Below are 22,225 nucleotides of genomic sequence, written 5' to 3'. Positions count from 1 at the left end.
AGTACCCTGGATGCTGATGTCTGTGAGATCCCCATTATATCTCCAGTTGGCCTTTGAAAGGTACCTGTGGCTAGTATTCGCAAGCTTACACATACCTTCGTGTCCACAGGGATGGGTTACCCTCTGTTGTTTCTGGATCTCAGGCATGGCCGGCACAGCTCAACTATTTGCTGTAAGATATCCCTGTCCACCCTGTAATGCTCTACTATCTCCAGATCATGTAGCCCCTGGTAGGTTACCCTTGGTCTGAACACTCTTCTCCTCCTCCTCCGGGGCCTGCGGTGGTTGTCAGCATCATCCTCCACAACACCTTCAGTCTCTAACACATGGTGATGAATCACAGCTATGGCAGCTCCCAACATGTACATTGTAAAAGTTCCCTGTCTGTTTACACCGATGGTGCAGTGTTTGGGAATACACAGGTGTGTGTGAAGTGCTTTCACACTTTATACTATTGTGCTCTGAACACTGATGATGTCATAGGGTGTGTATGTATGATCGTAGCTACAGGGTATCTTATGTGTTTTATGACAGGTACTATTATTGTGGTGCCTTTGGTGTTGAATTACATTTGGCTGTCGTGGATTACCTCTTGCCCTTCCCTTTATATTTCTTAATGTTTCTCCTCCCATTTTCTGGCATGCATCCAGCAGCCTGCTTTCATTTGTACTTTACTAAACCCGGCTTATCTTGCGTAATGTGTTCTATGGCCGGTGTACTGCAGGTTTGCTTTGCTCTGCTATGACAGTTCTCTTTTCTTTGCAGTCCGACACCTCCCCTATCCTGTTTTGCAGGTTTCTGCTAGCAGACTTGTCAGCTGCCGTCGATTGCCCACTGTGAGTTAATAGGTGTTAATTGCTCAGTTGTACTCCAATTAACCTACTGCGGCATTTCCTTATTTTCTTCCCCTAACCTTCCTGTTTGAACTATGGTGTGCGCCGCATGCGTCTGCTTACCGGGTTCTGGGCACGTTTTCATCCCCGTACACATGTGCTTTCGGGCACCATATGTGCTCTCAGCTAAACGATGCTATACCTACATTCTCACCCCTGTCCTGCGGCTTTGCTTAGCAATGGCCAGGCCACATTTGCATTGCTCCAATGTGCTTACAGCTACGGTGGCACACCCCACTGCTGATGTCATGTATACCTCTAAACCACTCCTCGGTGTTGTAGCACTGCGCCGTATGGTACATCCTTAGTCTGGTGGGACGTTTGCAATTCACTATTACATGCCTCATTTGCATGGCATTGACTACTTATTCCTAGTTACCGTGCCAACCACTGTCACAGACCCTTAGCAACCCTTGCAGCTTGGTTGTGGTGTACCATGCATACCATTGAGTATTATGGTGAAATCATGATTTGTATTACATTGCGATTTTATGACATTTGTATATATTTTCTTTGTGTTCCCGTTTGCACACACATGCCCTGCAGTTGTACTTTGCGTTACTGTCGACATGACATTATATGTTGTTTTTTAGGTGCATCTTTTCTTATGCCATTGGCTGTATATTTAGCCATTGGCATATGCTAACTTTGTAATACATGAGTCTGGTCCACTTTCATAGTTCCGATGTTCTGTTTGGAAAAATGTAAACCGTTTTTTTTTTTTTTGGTTTACATTTCTGTGGGCTTACGCTATGCCTGCACCACTTCATGAATCGCTATGTACCTTCATTTGCATGGTGCAGCACTGTGCATGGGGTGATTAGCATACCTAAGCTGAGGGATGCACAGATCTGGCGTATGCTGGTAGTGCACGTGGAATTGGATCATACCTGAATCACTCGGTGGCCATATTTGGCATTATACTGCCTACGCTACGCCTGCACCTGGCGCAAGCTTCATGAATCCTGGGGTTGGTTTTACTTCGACAGCTTGCCGTGGCAGAATTTTTACTTTTTCTAATTTGTTGGCTTACTCGTTATCCTGCTAACCCAGTTTGCTATGCTGCAACTAAGTTCACCATCTGCATTGCTTTTCATGGTTTCCTTACAGACATGAAACCCTGCTTGCTTACGTTTGAAGGCAAGCCATGGCATGAATACTCAAGCACTAGTGCTCATCGTGCAATCACATAAACTGCATGTAGGCTTTGGGTGAACCCTACATGGAATGTATTAAATCTCAGGGATTATCTATCAGTTTCTTTAGACATGCCACCTTCTGTCTTCTTCTTTGTTGTTAAGAACAAGGTCTAGATTTTTCATTGTCAAGGTCTTCACCTTCTGTTTGATTCAGGCATCTATCAGAAAATGTGTCATTTATAGCTTCTTAACAGAATAAGAAAAACTTTATTTTTAACAACTTCAAGAATACCAACCAAGTGCATTTCAAGACAACTCTGAAGTGACAAAGAAATTTCCTTTATTTATTTGAAGTGAGTCAATGTGCAAATATGACATAACTGAAAGTGATGCAAGAACATGCAAGCCTTAGACTTGATCAAAAAAGAATGAAATGCATTTTAGGTAAGCATGCTGTTTAAGCAGACTCACTTTTGACTATGTTAAGAGTAGCTTTATGCAGATATAAAACTGCTGAAAAAAACTTGGTTTGACTGTTTGTGCTGCAAATTACATTAATTTTTGCAAGCTTTTTCCCCTGATTCCTTTTTCTGGGCATTCTGTTCAGTAAATCATTTTATTGTTCATTGTAACATAAAAAAGACTTAACCTTAAGTTTCTTTCTATATTACTTATTCAAAAGCCTATCATAAATGTGGCTGGTATATAGACACCTCTTACAGAATACTACTAAAAATGTGACAACATCTAGACAAGAGATAACACCAACCTATGGCCTCTTATCTCAAGACTGCTTGCTGTGTCTCTCTGTGTCTAGGCTGGTCCTATTTATATAGTCTTCAGAGATGGCAGTTATTAAAACTTCTTGGCTGCTTTCCCTTCCATAAATCTCATGTGTGTGTGTGTGTGTGTGTGTGTGTGTGTGTGTGTGTGTGTGTGTGTGTGTGTGTGTGTGTGTGTGTGTGTGTGTGTGTGTATATACTATTTTCTTTTCTTGTCAGATACAGAGTGGGTCTCTAATAGTGTAGGTTGCTTCACAGATGTTCACGTTTCTCCTCCTTATGTGAGACCTTCTTTCCATCTTTGTATTCTTCGACAATTGTTTTGATCTGTACAGATGTCTGTGGACCTGTTAAGTGAGCGTATTACATTATTAGAATACATTAAGTAATGTCAAAGATAATTAATTATTAATCTTCATACAAAGCTAAAGCTTCAGCAGCTGCACATATACTGGCTTAGGTTTTGTCAGTAGTATAGAAATGCCTTATACATCTGGTCGACTACACTTCATATGTTGGACAGACAAATGTCTAATCCAAGCTGATCAATGACTTATAATCTCACCTCCATCCATGTAACATCTTTCTGTCTGTCTCATGAATTATCCAGATTACTTTATTATTTCGGATCCAACACTAACTCAGATAATTGTCCCCGAGACAAATCTCACATTTCTTGAACAATACTACTGGATGTATATAGTATTGTAAAATCATAAGTGTTCCTCATAGATTCAGGATATGCTATAGTGTGGTATTTTGGAATATGTATAAAGAATAAAAAAAACTTTCTGGCCAAATGTTTGTCAGCAATAAATGGTCAGTTGGCAAACACTAAGTTATTTGTGTCCAGGTGAAAGCAGGCCAAAAATAAGTTTCTAATTTGTAATTCACTGTCTATTACTCCCACTTTCCCCCAGGAAATGCCCTCTACCATTTCTCCCTCAACTATCCTTAAATTTAGAAAAGGTCCTCACTGCAATCTATAGAGATAAAATCACTGCATCAGTGGGTCTCAGTAATATCCTAGGATGCCTCATAAATAGCTTGAAACATGACCAGTCATTCCCACTAGAATATCTATTCGACCACAGCCTCCAGACCGGCTTCATCCCTAGGGAATGGAGAACTGCAACAGATACTGCTCTTCCCAAAAGCGGATCATCAGCAGACACACGGAACTACAGTCCCATAAGTTTAACTAGTCTTATTTGCAAGGCCATGGAATGAATTGTCATGGACCTGATAAAAAGGTATATAGCAAATCTTCATACACTGGACCCAACCCAGTTCAGTTTTGTCAAGATCAGGACATGCCTTCTAAACTTAGTGGACTTCTTCAATAAGGTCACTAGGGCCATGGACAAGAACAAAATGGTACAAATTCCTTGACCTGGCAAAGGCATTTGACAGCATATTTCACCCAGGTATTATAGACAAACTCACAAAGTTTGGCATAAATCCCTACTTCACTAGACGGATAGCCAAATGGCTCATACATAAGACACATGAAATTTGGGTGGGGGAATCCACCTCCAACATAGGTTCATAGGTTGGTACTAGGCTATCGACCCTAGGGCCTATACAAGTCTAGCCATAACAATTCCCTGGCTATTTCTTCCCACACTATTTACTTCCCTGGACCCCTGTCTAGAAGGGCGACTGACATGATCCCTGGGGTGAATTTCCTTTCTCCCATCCAGTTATCAAGGTTCCTTTTGAAGAGGGCCAAAAAGGTGCTCTGCTTGATATGTATGGGCAGTCTATTCTAGAGTCTGGGGAGTCTCTGGGTCAGGTACCTATCCCTCCAGCATGTTTTGTTTATTGTGATGACAAGGTTTAGATCCCTGGAGCGTGTGGCACTGAGGGATTGGGATTTCTTTAAGTGTAGCAAGCCCAACAGCTCTGGGTTTGACATGGCCTTGTATGTTAAGCAGAAATTCCCTCGGATTAGACGATATGTGACAGAGGATAGCTGGAGTTTTTTAAGGCGGTCAGCATAGGACATCTGCTTTAGGCCTGTGATTCTTTTAGTGAGGTATTTTTGCGGCCTTTCCAGTTGTTGCAGATGTCTTGAGAGGTACATACCAAATGGAGTATTGTATTCTATAATGGGTCTAATGAGGGATGAGTACAGTGGGACAATGACCTCCTTTTTTCTGGATGAAAAGCCCTTAATGATGAGGTGTGCCACATAGAAGCATTTCCTGACTGTTGTGGCGATGTGGTTATTGAAGGTGAGACCACTGTCCACCTGTGTCCCTAAGTCTCTTATCACACTTTTGGTGTTCAGTGTACTGCCACCTATGTGGTAATTCACGGGTACATGTTTTTTCCCAAAGGGGATAACTATACATTTCTTGGCATTGAGCTTGAGTCCATGGCTCTGTCACCAAGCATCTGTTTTTGTAAGGCCCTTTTGTAGAGTATCAACGTCATTTGGGGATTCAGTAATGGCTCCCAGTTTGCAGTCATCTGCGAACTTTGTTAGCCAGAGTCCCTTAGTGGTGGCCTGTACTTCAGAGAAGTAGATGCAAAACAAGAGAGGTACCAGGACTGAACCCTGAGGTGCTCCACTTGTCACTTGTCTGGAGCTGGATTTGGAGTTAGCTACTTTTACAGTGTAGGTTCTGTCAGTAAGCCAGTTAGCAACCCATCGAGTGATGTAGGGATTAATGCCCAGCTTAGTAAGTTTATCTGTGATTCCAGAATGGGGGGTGGTGTCAAAGTCCTTGGCAGGGTCCAGACAGGCTGTGTGGACTGCCTTACCCTTGTCCACAGCTCTGGAGATTGATTGGAAGAAGTCAATCAGGTTCAGGAGACAAGATCGGCCCTTCACGAACCCAAGCTGGGTGGGGTCCAGTGTTTTAAGATTGCCAATGTCTTTGTTTATAAGTTCCATGATAATACATTCCATGGCCTTGCAGATCAGGCTCGTCAGACTGATGGGGCAGTAGTTCCCAGGATCCAAGGTGGATCCCCCCTTGCGGAGTGGGATAACTGTAGCTGTGTGCCACTCAGTGGGCATGAAGCCTGAGGTGAGGGTACGATTAAACATGACACTTAGACGAGGTGCCAGTTCATTTTGTAGTTCATGTAGTACACAGCCCGGGATGTCATCTGGTCCCATGGATGCTGTATTCTTAACTTTGGAGAGTGCGTTTTTTACCTGTGTGGCCATTATTACTGGAATTTGGCAATCTTCCAGTATTGAGATGGGCCATTTAGGGGGTGAGAGGGGGTGAAGTTGGCACTGAATCGATCTGCCAGGTTATTGGCAATATCATTGGGATCAGTATATTTAATGTGCAGACAAATAGTACAACCAAACTACAACTCAGCTTCCCGGATCAATAAAGGCAATTCTCCTTATCAAGTGGGTACCACCAATAGTTCCACCTTGTGATACAAGGAATAATTCCAAACGAACTCGACACCAAATGGTTCAAAGCTTTATTGTGTAAAAACTTCAGATTTAGCGCTTTCGTCTCCTCAGAATCAATTAATAACCACTGACGTCACCTATTTATACAATGCTAATCACAGTTAATTACCTTCAATAAATCAATTATCATAAATAAAGTCAATTGTCTTAAAAAATCTTTCGTATTGCAATCTATCCCAAAGGTAATAAATAACCGGGTTAACCAGTATAAATATTATGCATTCCTACAAACCCAAAATATTAACACAAAAAATATATGCACACTATACATGCAAATATCTATGCAAAAATGTATAACCAAAAAGTATATGTATAAAAAAATGTATATGAAAATGTATATTTATCAAAATATGGAAAAAATAAAGAAAATAGAAAAAAATATGAAAAAAATACAACCTATCAAAACACTAGTACCACACAGAATTGCCAGACACGAGTGTATATAAATAGATAACTTGTATAAAAATGTATATATATATATATATATATATATATATATATATATATATATATATATATATATTTAATATATAATTAAAATGTGGTGTTAAAACAATGAAATAATGTTTACATGAATGTATGTAAACATCCATAAATATATAAATTTAATTGTAAATATAATTGTAAATATGTAATATAATGATAAATGTATATATATATATATATATATATATATATATATATATATATATATATATATATATATATATATATATATATATATATATTGTATTGAAATAATGGTATCAAACCTATATGTAAATGTATGTATTGACCATAAAATACATAATGTTTAAAATCATGACTAATAATTTATTAATAACATTGTTTTTATTTACTTTTTTAGGATCTTGCGATAGCAATTTTTAAGCTGGTATAATGGACATATGGTCATTGAGAACCTTCCCACTGCATGTGCCCAATTTTAACTGCCAAATCATTTCCCTATACGCAAGTTTTGTTTCCCAATCTCCTCCTCTATCAAAGACCTCTACTGTCTCCAAAACCCAAAATTTAAAATTAAATTTAGCTTCCAAACATACAAGTGAGTGTCTATATAAGGCATTGTTTTCATTTCTGCGATTAATATCCCTAATGTGTTCATAAATTCGCCTTCTTAGATGTCTCTCTGTTTTGCCTATATATATTTTTAAGACAATTGACTTTATTTATGATAATTGATTTATTGAAGGTAATTAACTGTGATTAGCATTGTATAAATAGGTGATGTCAGTGGTTATTAATTGATTCTGAACAGGTCTCCGGTGAGGAGACGAAAGTGCTAAATCTGAAGGTTTTACAATATAAAGCTTTGAACCATTTGGTGTCGAGTTTGTTTGGAATTATTCCTTGTATCACAAGATGGAACTATTGGTGGTACCCACTTGATAAGGAGGATTGCCTTTATTGATCCGGGAAGCTGAGTTGTAGATCAGTATATTTAATGCCATTCTGTTGTAGCTCAGAGCAGATCTGAGCATTGCCATTTAGATTCTTGATATAGTCATAGAATGCCTTGTGGTTGCCTTTGGAATCTTTGGCAATGTTATTTTCATAACTAGGTTTGGAGGATTTTATGAGGGATTTCAGATTCTTACTGAGGCTGGTAAGGGAGTTTTTTGCATCCTGGGATTTTTCTCTTTTCTGCAACAGTTTCTTCCTTTTGTTGTAAAATTTGTTTATGGCAGGGGACCACCAGATTGGCTTCCTTTTTTTGGAGGAGAGCATCTTGGTTCTATTTGGGATGGCGCGATTCATGCATGAGTGGATGTGCTCGTACAGTGCCTTAGTGTAGGACTCCGCAGTTGAACTTTCAGCTCCCGTCTGCATGGGTGTCATGAAGTTTGTAACTTCTGACTTGAGTAGCATGAAGTTGGCTTTGGAGAATTTTTTTATGGAGGTTTCCTTACTGGGGGGTGGGGGCGGGATGTGAATATTAAAGGTGATTAGCTTATGGTCTGACATGTCCAATGAGGGGGTGACCATAGGTGTGGAGCATTGATTTCCCATGTTGGTAATGACCATGTCTAGGATATTGGAGCCCCTGGTGGGACTATGGATTAGTTGATTCAGGACATTGGAATTTATGAATTCCAAGAACCGTTGGGCAAAGGTGTTGGTACACGAGTAGTTTACCCAGTTAATGGCAGGGTAGTTGAAATCACCCAGTATTAGGGTGTTTGGTTGTATATTAATATTTTCCAGTATGTTTAGAAAGGTGTAGTGAGAATCCTGGGACATGGTGGGGGATCTGTAGCAAGTTACAATTTGGATTGCTGTCTTACCTGGTGTTATTTGCACCTGGAGAATTTCAAACGCATTGTGTTGGGCAACTAATCTGGTGGTGTGAATATCCTTGGTGAATCTGGACACTCCTCCACCTTTAGTGTTTCGATCCTGTTTTGGTGGCTAAAATGTGTGGTAAGAGTTGCAGCCTGGTATTGCAGGGGTGCTCTCTGGAGCATTGAACCAGGTCTCAGTTACAGCATAGATATCAATGTTCTCCATTTTTAGGAATGCCTTGAGAAGCCTGTTACTAGTGGTGTCCCACAGAGCTCAGTACTGGGACCTTCCCTGTTTGCAATGTACTTCTCTGAAGTCAAGGCAAATGCTAAAGGCCTTTGGCTGACCAAATTTGCTGACCAGGCATTTGCAACGGCTGCATCAGCCACAGGGGTTCCTCACTAAAAGAATACATGGTGTAAATAATATGTCCTATGCGATCCACCACAAAGCCATATTCCTGCACTCAGTCACCTACAGACTACTGAGGGGTGATCTATGCCTAACCTACAAGGAATTCTCCCTTTCAGCCCTGATAGATCTGTTACACATTCACAAAACAAGCAACACTAAAATTACCCAATCTATGGATCTGAACATCGTCAGTGGCATAAACAAAAGATTTTGGAGGGACAGGTATGTGTCTCAGAGATTACCCCTTCTCTGGAACAGTCTCCCATTCATGTAAAATAGAGCTCTTCCCTAAGCCTATTCAAATGCAGTTTGGACCAATGGATGGAAATTGTAAATTTATCCCTACCTTGACACCTGTAGCCCTTATGGGCAGGGACAGTCATATACCAAAGCCATTCTAGCCTTTGGGCATTGATAATTGGTAAAATTAGGGCATGAATGGCTAGGTTTAAAAAAAAAGTGTCTAGAGCTGTTAGTTTAGTCAACATCTTATGATATATGCTCCTGTTCTGTTCTAGTTATGTTGGAGGTAAATTTAAAAAAAACAAAACAAAAAAAAAAACTTGTCTAAGTGTAAAGATTATGTAGATGATGGATAAGTCACCAAACCTTTGATATGACAGCAACCAACTCTCTTTTGTCTTATCAGTGGTGACTGGTATTTCTGTTTTGGCCTCAACTTTAACTATATGGCAATTTTCATAAAAGATGGTTGTCCTGCAAACACACCAGTAATAAGATGATAAACAGGTAATGCAGTCTGTTGAAAATCAATGGCTCAGATAAAGCCATTGATATAATGAGCAATGCATGTTGATACTTTATAAAAATAAGTCAAACATATATAAATGATATTGACTGAGAAGTATAGGGCTTGTGTATATGAGGCAGAGCAGCAATATGTAGGTTTAATTGTTAAACTTGTTTATGACACATTACTGCAGATATCTAACAGATGTGGGCATATACAATTGCATTATTATTATAATAATCAATAGAAAATAGTTTTGAAGATGAAATTTGTTGAATAGTATTGATTTTATTGTGTTTTAACATGGTAATAATAAAATGTGCAAAATACTGACATTCAAATTAATGTCTCATACATGTAATACCTCATATAATCAGAGTCAATGGGTCACTGGGGAACTGTTTGATTTCATACTTGTAATGTCTCCATTAATCAGAATCAGTTTCATACCTGGAATGCATTAGATAATCAGAGTTGGTCTTATACTTTTAATATTTCTATTAGAGTGTTCTCATACTTTAAAGAAATCAGAGTCTTAAATCTTATTCTTAGGAACACAGGAACAATGCTAGGCAATTGATAACAGAGATCATTAGAGGGCCATCCATTTATACCTTTAAGTGGATACACTTAAATGTTATTGCCAAGCCAGCCCAACTGCCATAGAGGGATAATGCCCTGACTGTGATGCATGCATCCTCAGTTCAATTATTGGCACAGGCATCTGAGGGTCTGGCAGGAGAGGACGGGTGCACCCATTCTAGAAGGTGAGGAGGATAGGAGGAGGGACAGGTTCATGCAAGGGTCATAAAAGAACTTCAGATTTCAATGGTAGAGGCTGGGAGTGGGTGTGACAGCTTGACAACATCCTGTGTGGAAGTGAGAAGGTAGTTCTTTGTATTCTGCCCATGGGACATCCGGCCATCAGGTATTCCTAAAGCATGCATTGGAGTGGGGAAAACAATTTGTTTCAAATACATTTGGCAGCAGTATAACATGGATCTGGTATACCACAATCTCCTTTGTGGCAATGACCCTTCTTAGGGAGGCCACTTGGCCTTGGTAGACCTTGCAAATATGTGAAGGCATGGGGGTCTGTTGTGGTTAACTATGGGAGGAAAAAAGCTGGAAAAATGCCCTTGCCACCTTTTATGAGTACTTAATACTGTTCATCTCCCAAATCAAGCAGGACCATGTTAACAAAGGTCTGGGCCGTTTCAGGTAAACAATACATTTGTATCTGTGCATGCCAAAGGAGGCACTGTATTTGAGGATGGGTATGATAAGAGAAGAGCAGAATGTTAAAATAACTTCTTTAGATTAAGAAGATGTTCCCTTGGAAGTTAACTGAGGCTGATAGAAGGATTTCTTGACTATGGTAGAAACATGATATGCATTTTAAAATTCCTTGAAACAAGATAATACTGCAGAAAACAAATAGCTATCTATTAAAAGTCTGTACCTCAAACTAGTATTTGTTGACAGAATTATATGCTTTCCAATAGAAAAGAAATAATAGTAATATAAGGAGAAAAAAAGTCTTTGGCACCTAATACCATAAACTAGAATAATACTAATGCTTTTAAAACAGAGTACAGATAGAATTCGATACATGAAATTGACATAAAAACAAAAAGTTTAAATATATATATATATATATATATATATATATATATATATATATATATATATATATAAATATATATATGTCTTCTTGAAAACACCGACATGCCAAAACACAGACGATGAAAATACTGAGACCGGAAGATAGACAACTGAGATGACCGACAGTTTAAAAGCCCGATGCTGAGAACACTGACATGTTAAGGTAAGTGTGTGATAGTGACAGACTTTAGGGTTAGGGGCGGGTTAAATGAGTTAGGGTTAGGGTGCGGGTAAGGTGAGTGTGCGATAGTGACGGACCTTAGGGTTAGGGTTTGGGTTAAGGTTAGTGCATAGATAGTTGTGTATGTAAGGTTTAGTGTAGGTTTGTAAGGTTTTTGGTGTGCTTGTGTTGTGTGTGTGTTTTTCAGAAAAGGTATTTGTTTTGTTTTGTTGATTGTCAGGATTGTGGTTTGTCGGGCTTGTGAAGCTTCGTGCTTTTAAACTCTCAGTCATCTCAGTTGTCGATCTTCTGGTCTCGGTGTTCTCGTCGTCAGTGTTTTGGCATGTCTCTGTTTTCACGTATAGCCTATACATATATATATATATATATATATATATATATATATATATATATATATATATATATATATCTAAAAATATATAAGCAGGTGTGCTAACGCAGTAGAAGATGAAATGGCCAGTACCGTAACTTAATTGTCATACTCATGCTTCAGTCTGTTGACATAAAGAGTCTGATATTATTCAAAGGTCCTGTAAACCAAGACAATATCTAAACAATATGCACTCCAGAGGATAAAAAACATAGCCCAAGGGATACATTTGCACATTTTCAAAATAATGAGCTTACTCATTTTGGTGCATTGTACTTAACAAATATTCAGTCTGGTATTTACAGTCATTTGCACAAATGCGATAGGGGTATCCCTGATGTTTACAAATGAGAGTAGCAAAGGCAAGATTCATAGAGGTTATTTACACTTATGTGAAAGACCTAAAGTATAATGAGATGAAAATGAGATATTTTGTAAAGCAGCATATGCTAATGAGGTGTTCTTGCAATTTAAAGTCAGGTATCCACATGGTATGCAAATCTGGTGCTTTGCCTTTAATGTCTGAGCTGCAGTCCATGAACATGCTCCTTGCTACCCCATAAGTAGTTTGCCTAAGTATGCAAGAGCAACAAAATGAAACACTTCCCACACTGATCCCTTCAGCAGTATGTCCAAGTATATACAAGCACCAAAATGAAACATTTCCCACACTGATCCCTTTAGCAGTATGTCCAAGTATATACAAGAACCAAAATGAAACACTGCCCAATGATCCCATCAGCAGTATGTCCAGGTATAAACAAGTACCAAAATGAAACACTTCCCACACTGATCCCTTCAGCAGTATGTCCAAGTATATACAAGCACCAAAATGAAACACTTCCCCCACTGATCCCTTCAGCAGTATGTCCAAGTATATACAAGCACCAAAATGAAACACTTCCCACACTGATCCCTTTAGCAGTATGTCCAGGTATATACAAACACCAAAATGAAACATTTCCCACACTGATCCCATCAGCAGTATGTGCAAGTATATACAAGCACCACAATGAAATAATGCCCACACTGATCCCTTTAGCAGTAAGTCCAGGTATATACAAGCACCAAAATGAAACACTGCACCCACTGATCCCTTTAGCAGTATGCCCAAGTATATACAAGCACCAAAATCAAACACTTCCCCCACTGATCCCTTCAGCAGTATGTCCAGGTATATGCAAGTACCAAAATGAAACACTTCCCACACTGATCCCTTCAGCAGTATGTCCAAGTATATACAAGCACCAAAATGAAACACTTCCCACACTGATCCCTTCAGCAGTATGTCCAGGTATATACAAGCACCAAAATGAAACACTGTCCCACACTGATCCCTTTAGCAGTATGTCCAAGTATATGCAAACACCAAAATGAAACACTTCCCCCACTGATCCCTTCAGCAGTATGTCTAAGTATACACAAGACCCAAAATGAAACATTTCCCACACTGATCCCGTCAGCAGAATGTGCAAGTATATACAAGCACCAAAATGAAACAATGCCCACACTGATCCCTTTAGCAGTATGTCCAGGTATATACAAGCACCAAAATGAAACACTTCCCGCACTGATCCCTTCAACAGTATGTCCAAGTATATACAAGCACCAAAATGAAACACTTCCCACACTGATCCCTTCAGCAGTATGTCCAAGTATATACAAGCACCAAAATGAAACACTGCACCCAATGATCCCTTTAGCAGTATGCCCAAGTATATAAAAGCACCAAAATGAAACACCTTCCCCACTGATTCGATCAGCAGTATGTTCAGGTATATACATAGCACCAAAATGAAACACTGCCTCCACTGATGCCTTTAGCAGAATGACCAAGTATATATAAGCACCAAAATGAAACACTTCCCACACTGATCCCTTCAGCAGTATGTCCAAATATATACAAGCACCAAAATGAAACACTTCCTACACTGATCCCTTTAGCAATATGTCCAAGTATATAAAAGCAACAAAACGAAACACTGCCCACACTGATCCCTTTAGCAGTATGTCCAAGTATATACAAGCACCAAAATGAAACACTGTCCCCACTAATCCCTTCAGCAGTATGTCCAAGTATAGACAAGCACCAAAATGAAACACTTCACACACTGATCCCTTTAGCAGTAAGTCCAAGAATATATAAGCACAAAATAAAACACTGCCCCCATTAATCCCTTCAGCAGTATGTCCAAGTATATACAAGCACCAAAATGAAACACTGCCTGCTCTGATCCCTTCAGCAGTAAGTCCAAGTATATACAAGCACCAAAATGAAACACTTCCCCCACTGATCCCTTCAGCAGTATGTCCAGGTATATACAAGTACCAAAATGAAACACTTCCCACACTGATCCATTCAGCAGTATGTCCAAGTATATACAAGCACCAAAATGAAACACTTCCCACACTTATCCCTTCAGCAGTATGTCCAAGTATATACAAGCACCAAAATGAAACACTTTCCACACTGATCCTTTTAGCAATATGTCCACGTATATACAAGCACCAAAATGAAACACTTCTTGCACTGATCCCTTCAGCAGTATGTCCAAGTATATACAAGCACCAAAATGAAACACTGCCCGCACTGATCCCTTCAGCAGTATGTCCAAGTATATACAAACACCAAAATGAAAGACTGCACACACTGATCCCTTTAGCAGTATGTCCAGGTATATACAAACACCAAAATGAAATAACTTCCCACACTAATCCCTTTAGCAGTATGTCCAGGTATATACAAGCACCAAAATGAAACACTTCCCGCACTGATCCCTTTAGCAGTATGTCCAAGTATATACAAGCACAAAAATGAAACACTGCCCCAATGATCCCTTCAGCAGTATGTCCAGGTATATACAAGTACCAAAATGAAACACTTCCCACACTGATCCCTTCAGCAGTATGTCCAAGAATATGCAAGCACCAAAATGAAACAGTGCACCCACTGATCCCTTTAGCAGTATGCCCAAGTATATACAATAACCAAAATGAAACACTTCCCCCACTGATCCCTTCAGCAGTATGTCCAAGTATATACAAGCACCAAAATGAAACCCTGCCCCCACTGATGCCTTTATCAGAATGTCCAAGTATATATAAGCACCAAAATGAAACACTTCCCACACTGATCCCTTCAGCAGTATGTCCAAGTGTATACAAGCACCAAAATGAAACACTTCCCACATTGATCCCTTCAGCAGTATGTCCAAGTTTATACAAGCACCAAAAATGAAAGACTGCCCCCACTGATCCCTTTAGCAGTATGTCCAAGTATATACAAGCACCAAAATGAAACACTGTCCCCACTGATCCCTTCAGCAGTATGTTCAAGTATATACAAGCACCAAAATGAAACACTGCCCCCACTGATCCCTTTAGCAGTATGTCCAAGTATATACAAGCACCAAAATGAAACACTTCCCACACTGATCCCTTTAGCAGTATGACCAGGTATATACAAGCACCAAAATGAAACACTGCCCCTACTAATCCCTTCAGCAGTATGTCCAAGTATATACAAGCACCAAAATGAAACACTGCCCACACTGATCCCATTAGCAGTATGTCCAGGTATATACAAGTACCAAAATGAAACACTTCCAGTTCCCACACTGATCCCTTTAGCAGTATGTCCAAGTATAAACAAGCACCAAAATGAAACACTGCACCCACTGATCACTTCAGCAGTATGTCCAAGTATATATAAGCACCAAAATGAAACACTGCCTCCAGTGATCCCTTCAGCAGTATGTCCAGGTATATACAAATACCAAAATGAAACACTTCTCACACTGATCCCTTCAGCAGTATGTCCAACTATATACAAGCATCAAAATGAAACACTTCCCACACTGATCCCTTCAGCAGTATGTCCATGTATATACAAGCACCAAAATGAAACATTTTCGACACTGATCCCGTCAGCAGTATGTCCAAGTATATACAAGCACCAAAATGAAACACTGCCCACACTGATCCCTTTAGCAGTATGTCCAAGTATATATAAACACCAAAATGAAACACTTCCCACACTGATCCCTTCAGCAGTATGTCCAAGTATATACAAGCACCAAAATGAAACACTGCCCCCACTGATCCCATTAGCAGTATGACCAAGTATATACAAGCGCCAAAATGAAACACTGCCCCCATGGATCCCTTCAGCAGTATGTCCAAGTATATACAAGCACCAAAATAAAACACTACCCCCACTGATCCCTTTAGCAGTATGTCCAAGTATATACAAGCACCAAAATGAAACACTGCCCGCACTGACCATTTCAGCAGTATGTCCAATTATATTCAAGCACCAAAATGAAACACTGCCCACACTGATCCCTTTAGCAGTATGTCCATGTATATACAAACACCAAAATGAAACACTGCCCCCACTGATCCCTTCAGCAGTATGTCCAAATATATACAAGCACCAAAATGAAACACTGCCCACACTGATTCCTTTAGCAGTATGTCCAGGTATATACAAGCACCAAAATGAAACACTTCCCACACTGATCCCTTTAGCAGTATGTCCAAGTATATACAAGCACCAAAATGAAACACTTCCCACACTGATCCCTTTAGCAGTATGTCCAAGTATATACAAGCACCAAAATGAAACACTTCCTGCACTGATCCCTTTAGCAGTATGTCCAAGTATATACAAGCACCAAAATGAAACACTTCCCACACTGATCCCTTTAGCAGTATGTCCAAGTATATACAAGCACCAAAATGAAACACTGCCCCCACTGATCCCTTCAGCAGTATGTCCAAGTATATACAAGCACCAAAATGAAACACTGCCCACACTGATCCCTTTAGCAGTATGTCCAGGTATATACAAGCACCAAAATGAAACACTTCCCACACTGATCCCTTCAGCAGTATGTCCAAGTATATACAAGCACCAAAATGAAACACTTCCCACACTGATCCCTTTAGCAGTATGTCCAAGTATATACAAGCACCAAAATGAAACACTGTCCCCACTGATCCCTTTAGCAGTATGTCCAAGTATATACAAGCACCAAAATGAAACACTTCCCACACTGATCCCTTTAGCAGTATGTCCAAGTATATACAAGCACCAAAATGAAACACTGCCCCCACTGATCCCTTTAGCAGTATGTCCAAGTATATACAAGCACCAAAATGAAACACTGTCCCCACTGATCCCTTCAGCAGTATGTCCAAGTATATACAAGCACCAAAATGAAACACTGCCCCACTGATCCCTTTAGCAGTATGTCCAAGTATATACAAGCACCAAAATGAAACACTTCCCACACTGATCCCTTTAGCAGTATGTCCAGGTATATACAAGCACCAAAATGAAACACTGCCCCTACTAATCCCTTCAGCAGTATGTCCAAGTATATACAAGCACCAAAATGAAACACTGCCCACACTGATCCCATTAGCAGTATTTCCAGGTATATACAAGTACCAAAATGAAACACTTCCAGTTCCCACACTGATCCCTTTAGCAGTATATCCAAGTATAAACAAGCACCAAAATGAAACACTGCACCCACTGATCACTTCAGCAGTATGTCCAAGTATATATAAGCACCAAAATGAAACACTGCCCCCAGTGATCCCTTCAGCAGTATGTCCAGGTATATACAAATACCAAAATGAAACACTTCTCACACTGATCCCTTCAGCAGTATGTCCAAGTATATACAAGCACCAAAATGAAACACTGCCCACACTGATCCCTTTAGCAGTATGTCCAAGTATATATAAACACCAAAATGAAACACTTCCCACACTGATCCCTTCAGCAGTATGTCCAAGTATATACAAGCACCAAAATGAAACACTGCCCCCACTGATCCCATTAGCAGTATGTCCAAGTATATACAAGCGCCAAAATGAAACACTGCCCCCATGGATCCCTTCAGCAGTATGTCCAAGTATATACAAGCACCAAAATAAAACACTACCCCCACTGATCCCTTTAGCAGTATGTCCAAGTATATACAAGCACCAAAATGAAACACTGCCCGCACTGACCATTTCAGCAGTATGTCCAATTATATTCAAGCACCAAAATGAAACACTGCCCACACTGATCCCTTTAGCAGTATGTCCATGTATATACAAACACCAAAATGAAACACTGCCCCCACTGATCCCTTCAGCAGTATGTCCAAATATATACAAGCACCAAAATGAAACACTGCCCACACTGATTCCTTTAGCAGAATGTCCAGGTATATACAAGCACCAAAATGAAACACTTCCCGCACTGATCCCTTCTGCAAAATGTCCAAGTATATACAAGCACCAAAATGAAACACTTCCCACTCTGATCCCTTCGGCAATATGTCCAAGTATATACAAGCACCAATTTGAAACACTGTCCCCACTGATCCATTTAGCAGTATGTTCAAGTATATACAAGCACCAAAATGAAACACTTCCCACACAGATCCCTTAAGCAGTATGTCCAAGTATATACAAGCACCAAAATAAAACATGTCCTGCACTGATCCCTTCAGCAGTATGTCCAAGTATATACAAGCACCAAAATAAACACTGTCCCAACTGATCCCTTTTGCAGTATGTCCAAGTATATACAAGCACCAAAATGAAAACTTCCAATACTGATCCCTTTAGCAGTATGTCCAAGTATATACAAGCACCAAAATGAAACACTGCCCCCACTGATCACTTTCGCAGTATGTCCAAGTATATACAGGCACCAAAGTGAATCACTTTCCACACTGATGCCTTTAGCAGTATGTCCAAGTATGTACAAGCACCATAATGAAATACTTCCTGTACTGATCCCTTTACCAGTATGTCCAAGTATATACAAGCACAAAAATGAAACACGTCCCACACTGATCCCTTTAGCAGTATGTCCAAGTATATACAAGCACCAAAATGAAACAATTCCCGCACTGATCCCTTCAGCAGTATGTCCAAGTATATACAAGCACAAAAATGAAAGCCTTCCCACACTGATCCCTTCAGCAGTATGTCCAAGTAAATACAAGCACCAAAATGAAACACTTACCACATTGATCCCTTCAGCAGTATGTCCAAGTATATACAAGCACCGTAACGAATCACTGCACCCACTGATCCCATCAGCAGTATGTCCAATTATATAAAAGACCCAAAATGAAACACTTCCTGCATTGATCCCTTCAGCAGTTTGTCCAAGTATATACAAGCACTAAAATGAAACACTACCCCCACTGATCCCTTTAGCAGTATGTTCAGGTAAATACAAGCACCAAAAATGAAACACTGCTTCCACTGATCCCTTTAGCAGTATGTCCAAGCATATACAAGCACCATAACGAATCACTGCTCCCACTGATCCCATCAGCAGTATGTCCAATTATATACAAGACCCAAAATGAAACACTTCCCGCATTGATCCCTTCAGCAGTATGTCCAAGTATATGTAAGCACTAAAATGAAACACTGCCCCCACTGATCCCTTTAGCAGTATGTTCAGGTAAATACAAGCACCAAAATGAAACACTGCCCCCACTGATCCCTTTAGCAGTATGTTCAAGTATATACAAGCACCAAAATGAAACACTGACCCCACTGATCCCGTTAGCAGTATGTCCAGGTATATACAAGCACCAAAATGAAACACTGCCCACACTGATCCCTTTAGCAGTATTTCCAAGTATATACAAGCACCAAAATAAAACACTGTCCCCACTTATCCCTTTAGCAGTATGTCCAAGTATATACATGCACCAAAATGAAACACTTCCTGCACTGATCCCTTCAGCAGTATGTCCAAGTATATACAAGCACCAAAATGAAACACTGCCCTCACTGATCCCTTTAGCAGTATGTCCAAGTATATACAAGCACCAAAATGAAACACTGCCCCCACTAATCCCTTCAACAGTTTGTCCAAGTATATACAAGCACCAAAATGAAACACTGCCCACACTGATCCCTTTAGCAGTATGTCCAAGTATATAAGAGCACCAAAATGAAACACTTCCCGCACTGATCCCTTTAGCAGTATGTCCAGGTATATACAAGCACCAAAAAGAAACACTTCCCGCACTGATCCCTTTAGCATATGTCCAGGTATATACAAGCACCAAAAAGAAACACTTCTCGCACTGATCCCTTTAGCAGTATGTCCAGGTATATACAAGCACCAAAATGAAACACTTCCCACACTGATCCCTTTAGCAGTATGTCCAGGTATATACAAGCACCAAAATGAAACACTTCCAACACTGATGCCTTTATCAGTATGTCCAGGTATATACAAGCACCAAAATGAAACACTTCCCGCAATTATCCCTTTAGCAGTACGTCCAAGTATATACAAACACCAAAATGAAACACTTCCCGCACTGATCACTTTAGCAGTATGTCCAGGTATATACACGCACCAAAATAAAACTCTGTCCCCACTGATCCATTTTGCAGTATGTCCAAGTATATACAAGCACCAAAATGAAACACTGTCCCTACTTATCCCTTTAGCAGTATGTCCAGGTATATACAAGCACCAAAATGAAACACTGCCCACACTGATCCCTTTAGCAGTATGACCAGGTATATACAAGCACCAAAATGAAACACTTCCTGCACTGATCCTTTTAGAAGTATGTCCAAGTATATACAAGAACCAAAATGAAACACTGTCTACACTGATCCCTTTAGCAGTATGTCCAAGTATATACAAGCACCAAAATGAAACACTTCCCACACAGATCCTTTAAGCAGTATGTCCAAGTATATACAAGCACCAAAATTAAATACTTCCCGGACTGATCCCTTTAGCAGTATGTCCAAGTATATACAAGCACCAAAATGAAACACTTCCCGCAATGATCCCTTCAGCAGTATGTCCAAGTATATACAAGCACCAAAATGAACACTGTCCCAACTGATCCCTTTAGCAGTATGTCCAAGTATATCAAGCACCAAAATGAAAACTTCTGACACTTATCCCTTTAGCAGTATGTCCAGGTATATACAAGCACCAAAATGAAAAACTGAACCACTGATCCCTTCAGCAGTATGTCCAAGTATATACAAGCAACAAAATGAAACACTGCCCCACTGATCCCTTCAGCAGTCTGTTATTATATGCCCAAGCACCAAAATGAAATATTTCTCAATGGATCCCTTCAGCAGCATATTCACAATGTAAAAGCACCAAAATGAAACACTTCCTACACCAATCCCTTCAGGAATATATCCAAGTATGCAAAAGTACCAAAATTAAGGACTTCCTCCTCCAGTCCATTCTGTGGTAGTTTAATGTATGCACAAGCAAAAAAATAAAACATTTCCCCAAAGACTCCTTCAACAGTCTATCAATGTATGCACAAATTCGTCCCAGCATTAAATTTAAATATTTCCCCTATTGACCCCTTCAGTAGTCTGCCTGTGTATACACAAGCATGTCCCTGACATTAAAACGAAACATTTCCCCAATAAATCTTCAGTAGTATGTTCATATACATACAATTCCATCCCTAACATCAAAATGAAACATTTCCTACATTGATCCCTTCAGCAGTATTTTCAAACATGAACAAGCACAAAAACATTTTCCCCACTGGTCCCTTCAGCAGTATGTTTAAATATGCAACGACCTCCTAGACAAAGTACACATAACAAATACCCTCAGCAGCACCAACTGCATTCTTTCAAAACAACACCCACATTATCACATAGAGCTACATCTCACGGAGCATCTGCCTCTAAATCCATAAAGCAACCCACCACACAATTCAATATTCTAGTCATTGGAGACTACATCATGAGGCATGCTGATGTCCCTCTCACCTAGCTGAGTAATGAGAAAGTCACAGTCAAACGCTTATCAGTGGCTAGGATCCACAACATTACGCACACACTCAGGACATTGGACTGCAATTACCAATATGACTCAGTCATAGTCATTGTGGGAGTAAATTACCTGAAATGTTCCACCCTAGACTATATGAAGAGAGACATCATGGAGCTCTCAGCATATGTGTCTCAGGCTGGTATCAGCTTAGCATTGAGCAGCATTTTACCTTCTCCGAGGATGATGCCATAATATGAATACAAAAATGATTGACTTTAATAATTGGTTTAGCTTATGGTGTCATTCTAAGGGGGTGCAATATTTTTCAGCATGGAAGGAGATGGTCAACAGACCATGCTGCTTTGCCAGGGATAGTCTGCACCTCTCCCCTCAAGGCTTTCGAATAGTAGCTAAAATATTGTCTTCCCTCATAGTGCCATTTTAGACAATGCCAAACTGAAAGTACGTCTGACGTAGCAAATCAAAACCAA

At 39.8% G+C, this 22,225-nt stretch overlaps 1 protein-coding gene across 1 annotated transcript in view; it reads right to left on the bottom strand.

Moving 5' to 3' along the window:
* Positions 1–2,350: 2,350 nt before the first annotated feature.
* LOC122788045 (keratin, type I cytoskeletal 19-like) overlaps positions 2,351–22,225 on the bottom strand; it is a 59,468-nt gene continuing 39,593 nt past the window's right edge. The window contains exon 8 of the mRNA XM_044054966.1: positions 2,351–3,161. Within this exon, the coding sequence (XP_043910901.1) occupies positions 3,067–3,161 (95 nt within the window). The 3' untranslated portion in view covers positions 2,351–3,066. The remainder of the gene's footprint in view (positions 3,162–22,225) is intronic.

This window comes from Protopterus annectens, chromosome 13.part0, assembly GCF_019279795.1.
Source record: "Protopterus annectens isolate FY-2018-M chromosome 13.part0, PAN1.0, whole genome shotgun sequence".
In the NCBI taxonomy this organism is placed as follows: domain Eukaryota; kingdom Metazoa; phylum Chordata; order Ceratodontiformes; family Protopteridae; genus Protopterus; species Protopterus annectens.
Note: the sequence above shows the minus strand (reverse complement) of the source record. Positions and strands in the feature narration are given on the sequence as shown.